General features: G+C 27.6%; 1 protein-coding gene across 1 annotated transcript; it reads left to right on the top strand.

Moving 5' to 3' along the window:
* The first annotated feature begins 1,653 nt into the window (after nucleotides 1-1,653).
* LOC112771900 (NAC domain-containing protein 21/22) lies at nucleotides 1,654-8,110 on the top strand. The gene is made up of 3 exons (XM_025816738.3): nucleotides 1,654-2,048; nucleotides 5,565-5,836; nucleotides 7,297-8,110. The coding sequence occupies exons 1-3, from the start codon at nucleotides 1,883-1,885 to the stop codon at nucleotides 7,822-7,824; spliced, it is 966 nt and encodes a 321-aa protein (XP_025672523.1). The 5' UTR covers nucleotides 1,654-1,882; the 3' UTR covers nucleotides 7,825-8,110.
* The last annotated feature ends 445 nt before the right edge of the window (nucleotides 8,111-8,555 follow it).

Raw genomic sequence — 8,555 nt, 5'->3', positions numbered from 1 at the left:
ACAAAATTAGCCGTTTTGTTGAATTTTCATAAGATATAAAGAAAATAAGATAATTTTACAAAATAAAATAATTTTGTAGAGACAATAATTTAAAGTTATTTTATTTAATTTAATATCTATAATTTTGTATATATAATAGTTATAATTACATATTTATTATATATAATATTATCTAATTATTCTAACAATAATTAAAAAATATAAAATAAATTTATTTTAAATTGTTTTTTACTATTTTTTTAGTGTCTTGTAAATATTTTTGAAAATTATATTTGATAACCCTATACTAATCACGAAATCTCACTTCATCTTTTTGAAATTTTAAATGGAAAGAAAATATCTTCAATTCAACCTCTTTGTTGAGTGAATAGTTCAGCAAATTGAAGCTCTTGTTTAATTTAGGTAAAAAGAATTAACCACGAGGATTGACTTCTCTCTCATCATTGCCAAGAGTTGCTCAAACTCTAGGTTTCAGTTTCACAATTAAGGGGTATTATATAATTCATTAACTAATATTCACTAACCTATATGCTTAAATAGAAGTTTCGGAGGAGCAACCTTTTTTATTTAACTGTTGGATTAATTTATACCGTGACTTCAATTACTCAAGCTAAACCATGACTAAGTGTTTCTCTATATGTCTTTGCAAATTTTTTTTCTTCTGATCTCTTATGGCATCTTTTAGTTTGACAAGATAAAAATTAATTTATTGTGGATCAAAATTTTATTTAAAAATTTGTTGTTATTCAATAAATTGTTACTACATGCATAAAATGATATTCAAATTTTTAACATTTATTTCAGCAGATGAGTAAGTTAATCTTTTGACCAATATCCAACAATTAGTTTTTACAATTTGTTTATATATAATATATTATTTTGACGAATTGAAATTGATCACCTAACTCCCATGTCCTCCTATCAGATTTCAGCACAAAATACTCTTTAGCCAATATATCCGCTTCCTTAATTTGTCTCCATGCCATTGGGTATAAAAATTATTCACCATATGACCTACGAGCATAACATTGATAAATAACGACTTACATATTATTGTTTTAAATAAAAAGGCCATTCAAGAAAATTCCTGTGGATGCCAGCTTATCAACAACCAATTTGATGAACACAACTAATTAATTTAAAAAATAATAATAATTCTTCATATGGAGATTATTTATCACAATTTTCAGACCAGGCAGATGCACAAAAACCCATCAATTTATGACGAAGATAAATCATGAATCAGAAATAATAAATTAATAGGGAAGATAATAGATATGGGTATATAAAGCAGAAATGGCCAAAATTCAAACGAATGAGACTATGTCATCATCACTAGGGCTTTGTGTGCCAACTCTCTAATTATTATTATCATATAATTTGCTTAATTTTATATTTGGAAATAATAATGATAAAATGTCTTATATTATTGTTATTTTGGAAATTATTTACTTAGCATTATCTCCAGACTAAATTAATGCAATGCACAAAAATTCTTTAAAAAGATGGAAAGAAAAGAAGCAAATGATCCCTAGCTAGAATTATATAGATACATGTCAGCAAGTTGGCAGGAATTGGTTTGTCCACGTCATCATGCCCATTCTCTCCCTATAGAATTACAATATTACCCTCCATTGTTGCATTTAATAACAAGTTGACTTAGCCACTTGTGAGTTCCTTCTCCCATTTATATATACACCTTAGCTCCTCTTCCTTTTCTAATATCTCTTAAACCTAATCATCAATAATTCAATCAAACCTTGGGAGTTTGCAACATCTTTCTCTCAGACCTATTCTTTTCTCTCTTCTCCCCTTCTTCCTAGCAAGCAGGCTCTCACTATATATTAATTTAATTTGTTGAAATTAAATAGAAAAAAGAATAATGAGCAACATAAGCTTGGTAGAGGCAAGGCTTCCACCAGGGTTCAGATTTCATCCAAAAGATGAAGAGCTTGTGTGTGATTACTTGATGAAGAAGTTCACGCACAATGAATCCCTTCTCATGATTGATGTCGACCTCAACAAGTGTGAGCCATGGGATATTCCTGGTTAGTCACTAATAATTTCCTCTCCGTTTTATATCATGCATTATTCTCTCGCAATACATAATTATTCTTATTATTCTCATTCTTCTTGTTGTTGCCTCATCGTATATATGATTGCATATTTCTTAAAAAGTGCCTACTTTTGTGAAGACATCTTCACCCTTAGATAATTTGATATTTTTTTTACTGAATATATTTAATTGATGAACTATCTAACGATTTTTAACATTATCTTCACATAAAAATAGCTACTCTCTTAGAAAAAGCGATCAATCACTATGCAAAACTCATAAACATTTAGTGTTTTGTCTATGTATTTCATGTGGATTTAATTTTTTAAATTAATTAAAGAAGAAAAAAAAAACTTAGTTGGAGGGCAATGGCATGGGTGCATATGAAATTATTATTATTTAATCGGAAATAAAATTTCCTATAGTTTTCACTTTTTCTTGATGAGTCTCGTTAGGGACACCCATCACATGATACATACTAATAATGAAAGTGTTTGATCGGTTTGAGTTTGCTATTTTGGTTGGTAAAGTACAAAAGAGTTGTTACTTTCAACCTGTATTGTATTCTTGTGTGCTATAGTTTCAAAATTATGATGATAAGGATAAAGTTTTCTTTTTCTTTCTTTGGCTTTGAGAGTGAGGTTCATAATGATAGCAACTGGAATGGCTATAATAGATTCCAATTCTATAAGACCACTTATTATGTGTGTGTTCTTTGATGGGGAAATTAAATGATACCTGCCAACTGTGTGACTTAGATAATTGTAACACATCACAAGCTTTGATTATTGTTCAAATCAATAATTCATTAGAAAATAATTAACATTGAATTTATTAGATTAATTATATTCAACAATAATACAGTGCATTATTGAATATAATTATATATATATATATCTAACAGTATAAATTTTTAGAATAAATGTTTTTATGATATATAATTTAATTTTTATTATTTTCATTCTTTAAAAATAAAAAATAATTTAAATATAATAAGATAAACAAAAAAATTATTTAAGATTTTAGTTTACTTTTTCTTTTTAATCCATGTAGCCAATAATTATACTTTCTCATTTTCAAAATAACTGTTAAATTTAATCTTGACTAAATTAATACATTCAAAAGTTAATGTATTTCGATGCAATTATGCTTGAATAAATTTTTTGATGTATTAATTTAATCAAAAGGACATTTTTTATGAAATGGGAAAGAAAAGAAATCACGTTAAGTGAATATTCCTTCATGTGATACCCGTTGACATAAGCCTCTATGCATATTCAATCCAAGCCACTTTCACATAGATATAGATATATAGGTGGCTGCAACCAATCATGTTCAATATTATGAAGATCGAACTGAAAATATAATTAATTAAGTTTACTTACCCACATATATAGTAAAAGTATAATACATTTTCACATATGAAATAATTTAAAATATTTTATATATCAAAAATTAGATTTTTTTTAAAATATATTATCAATAATTTATACAATTATTTGATTATATATCTAATTTTAGAAGCTGTTTATTGATTATTGACATATTAACTACTCAAAATGTTTTTTATATATAAAGAAAACTTCTAATTGGTTTATCAATATAACCTATTTTATATTAAGCTATAAAATTAATCTATAAAAAAGTTATAAATAAATTTAATATATTTATTTTCTTTCATTGAATAACAGAAATAATAAATTTTGTCCACCGAAGATTCCATACATATACACCATGATAGTGATTAATTTTCAGTTTTACACTTAAACATCATTTTGCTATAAAATTTTTTATGGATAACACGTACACACATGCTCAAACTCATACACCCGAGAATGAAAGGAATCTAATTATTTCTGGTTAGAAGCTTTGAATGGGAAGTTCAAAAATATCATACGTATATATGGGGGGTAATATTGTAATTGCATCTAAACGATATAGGCAAATGCATGTATATGTATGTATCATCTTCAAAAATTTTTAGGTGAAATGACGCATTGCCCTTGTCCTATTCTAAAGTGCTTAACAGTGATTTTCATTATTCATTATTCATTCATATAGTGCTAACATCAATTCATTTCAACCATACGCATGTTCATGAACATGCATGATTAACTTCCATATCATAATTTAATTAATTGTTTAAACTTTAAACTCTATGAAGTCTTACGATTATTGTAGCTGTATCCCACCTAGTCTATTATTGAAGTTTCAAAGCAAAAGGAAAGTGTAGTTAAAGTAATAAGACGGTTAAATTAATTTGCAACTTGTTTTTGACTTTAATAGATCCTTTTTTAATCCTTATTAATTGGATGGTTGAAGTGAGTACTTTCCTAATTAAGAAGTATTACTTGTCTTAAGTAAAATTTTCATGTAGCATGACAAAAGAGATTTCTAGGGCATGATATGATGGGTCAACATTAATGCTTTGGTTTGTGATAGGCCATGCGTTCCTACTTTAATTTATACAAGTTTACATATTATTTTGGAGAAAAATATCAGCTGTTTGATTGTGAAAGCACCATAATTAGTTTTTGTATGTTAACACACGCATGTCATCAATGAAAAGAAACTGACAAGGGTGGGCATAATCCGAAGAAACAATTTCAATCAATGCCCGAAGCTACAGTTATATATGGGACCTATATAGATAGTAACTAATTTGCATGCATTTATAATAATAATAATAATAATAATAATAATAATAATAATGTAGAAGTATGTAATTTTCTAAAGATAAATATGAAACAATGAAAGTCTTATTATAAGTCAATTGACTGAACGAGCGCGCGTGACTTTTAATATTTATTTCCCCCCTTCTGTTCCAGTATAGTCAATATTATCAATTCTAATAAGACAAAAGAAGAGAAAGTATAAGAGAATTTGATTAAAGGGTTATATTATAAGCAAGAGAGGATAATATTGTTAATGTCAAAAATTATTCAAGTCGTCACTCATATAGTTGAAATTATAAAAAAAAACAAATTCAATTCACACCTTATGTTGACCAAACGGGACATGTTCCTCAATCTTACCGAACATCATAGACTACGTTAAAGGTTTAATAACTTGGAGAAAAAAATTTATTATGTTTGTTCTACTGAGTACTGATACGTAAATAGACTTTTATAGTTTAAAAATTTACACAACTAAAAAAATATTTGTAATTAAAATTCTGTCAAAAATATAATTACCAGTTTATATTAAAAAGATAATTTTATAATATAATATTAAAATTTTTATAAAATAATTTAGATTAAATTTTTGTTATCTTAAAAACAAATTTAAAAGATAAAAGTTATATAATGACAATTTTTAATAGTATTTGTTTAAAAAACACGGCACTCAATAATACATGTCAACTTAAATAAGTACCTTTTATTTTTTTTCAATGATGTTACGTATGTAAATTTTTTTGTTATTAACTAAATTAGTCTAATATTAACAAAAATAATTATGATTAGAAGTTGGATTTTTGATTGATGGAAGCAAAATTTGGTTTGGTCAGAAACAGCATGTGTGGGAGGGAAGGAGTGGTACTTCTACACACAGAGAGACAGAAAGTATGCAACGGGGCTGCGTACAAACAGAGCAACGGCATCAGGATATTGGAAGGCCACTGGCAAGGACAGGCCTATCCTTAGGAAGGGCAGCCTTGTTGGTATGCGAAAGACTCTTGTCTTCTATCAAGGTCGGGCTCCCAAAGGCCGTAAGACTGAGTGGGTCATGCATGAGTTTCGCATTGAACCTCCTCTTCCTCCCCCCAACACTTCTTCTAAGGTATCCCCTCACTTCAACTCTCCCTTTTTTTACTCTTCATAACTTCTTCTTCTTTTATTTTCTAAATACAACATTTTCAATTTTATTTTTTTTATATTTTCCAAAAATGAATTCAATTTTTCTATCATTATCCAAATTAAGATTTAGCTTATCCAATAATAAGACACTTGAATCATTGTAATGTCTCCAACTTAATATATATACATGCATTTTTTTATATTATATTCTATTTAGGTTATTAATTTTATCTAAAACTTTTCTCATCCAATTATATATATATATATATATATATCATATTATTTATTATATTAATCAATTTAGATTAGTTTGAGTAATTATTTTATTTATTATTTAAATAAGTATTAAGAATTTGAATCTTATTTTATATATGTAATAATTTGTCTAATAATAAATTTTTAAATAAAATTTAAATCCGTATTAAATTATTCTTTGGCTTATCAAATTGAGAATACTCTTAAAAATAAAAAAAATTAGTTAATATATTAGTTAATTGATTTGGTTAGTATATTAAGGTTAATTTTTAATTTAGTTTTTTATACAGAAATAAAATATTTAAATTATATGCATTTGTCTAAATCATTTTGTATTATATTATTTCATTAGTCGTATGCATTTTTGATCAATTTTTTATCGGCTACCATTTATAACAGGTGCCTACTCTAATGAAAATTTTATAATTGTCATCGTGTGAAGATATTTTATTTTAATCATTGAATGATAAAATGTAAAACTTGATTTTTATACGTTATTAAAAATATTATCTTTATTTAAAATATGACTAAACAAATAAGTGATATTTTTTAAACAAAAATCATTATTTCATTAGAGTAATTTCTTTTACAGAAATGTTTGGTAACCAAAGAAAATCAGTCAAAAATATTCATAACTTGTCTTATTTAACATTCATTAATTGTTGCGATAATTAATTAATACTAAATAAGACAAGTTCTGACTGATTTTTTTATCTACCTAACATTACCCTTTTCTTTATAATTAACACGAATAGAATAATAGCAAACGGTATTATTATATTTTATTTTGTATTATTTTCTTTGCACAATTGCATGATTCATGGAGGAAACTTAGCTTGTGATAACATAATTAATTTCTTTTCAAGAATTTTGACTTTTTGCAATCAGTTTTTGCTAGCTCTACCGAAACCAAATTTGTCTCACATGCTTATTGGCTAGAATGTGACTTCAGAAAGATATGGGGTAGCTGACCTAAGATTCTCTTTGAATTTTTTATTAAATGCCATATGTAAGCAATATGAAAGCACCTAATTCTCCTAGATTTATTGATCTAAGAAATATTAATACTCCTTAAGGCTATTACTAAAACTTAGTATCTATACTATATGTTTATACTTTAATTTATCCTACCATTACACTATATTTCTTTCCTCCCATTTCCTCAGTGTGTTTTTTTTTCCCATACAGGAAGATTGGGTGTTGTGTAGGGTGTTTTACAAGAACAGAGAAGTTGGTGGCAAACCTAATAGCATGGGAAGCTGCTATGATGACACAGGCTCTTCATCTCTTCCAGCATTAATGGATTCTTTCATCAGCTTTGACCAACAACAACAACCTCAAACCCATCTTCATGCTGATGAGTATGAGCAAGTGCCCTGCTTCTCCATTTTCTCTCACACCCAAACAAGCCCTATTTTCAACCACATAATGGAGCCTAAGTTATTCCCTACCAACAACAACAATAATAATGCAACTTTATATGGTGGAGGAGGAACTACTACAACATCCAATTTGGGTTCTTGCTTAGACCCTTTTTCATGTGATAGGAAAGTATTGAAAGCTGTTTTGAGTCAGCTCACAAATATGGAAAGAAACATACCTAATAATAATAACAACAATACAAATAGTATAAAAGGGTCACCAAGTTTAGGAGAAGGTAGTTCTGAGAGTTACTTATCTGAGGTTGGCATGCCCAACTTGTGGAACAATTATTGATGTGGTAGTCCTTATAGGCTTTGTAATTTGTTTATATACTTTCCCCCAAAATTAATTTATCCATGTTCTTCATATGCCACAAGGAAGTGGAAAAAATATATATGAAGAATCAATAGAATTTTGGAGGAGGGGGAAATTCTCATTGGAATTTTAAGTCATTGTGGTGGGTATCTAGGCTTCACCCATTGTGTGCATGTCCCAATATATTAAGAAAACGGGACTTGTAATTGAAACTCAAAAATATTTGTAGTTAATTTTAGTTAGTAGATGAATTGTTTCTTCGAAATTCAACCTTTTTTTTAATTAATATGAATTAATTTTTTAAAATTATTTTGTTTCTCTTATATTTTAGATTTCAAATCATAAAACTTTAGACCCTAATTAAATTATAAATTCTAAATCCTTTTAAAAAGAGAAATTTTATAATTAAAAAAAGGATTGATATAATGGAAATATATTGATAATTAGTTAATTACTAATTATAAAGGATGGATCACATGTATAAACCATGTAGCTTTGAGACTAAGGAGTTTCATGTGGAAATACTAGATAAATGATTTATTATACTTGTTACGATGGGTAACCGGAGATTATTGGGCTGGACTCGCTGGGTTGGCCCAATCGTCTATGGAGGGAAGCCTTCGGACGGATTCGCGTCTTCAGTGCCTCCGTCCGACTTGTGAATACGAGTGAATGTGGGTGGTACCTGCAAAGACACTCTGATGCCTAAG

The sequence above is a fragment of the Arachis hypogaea genome, chromosome 18, assembly GCF_003086295.3.
Source record: "Arachis hypogaea cultivar Tifrunner chromosome 18, arahy.Tifrunner.gnm2.J5K5, whole genome shotgun sequence".
NCBI lineage: Eukaryota > Viridiplantae > Streptophyta > Magnoliopsida > Fabales > Fabaceae > Arachis > Arachis hypogaea.
This window is presented reverse-complemented; position numbering and strand designations above follow the sequence as displayed.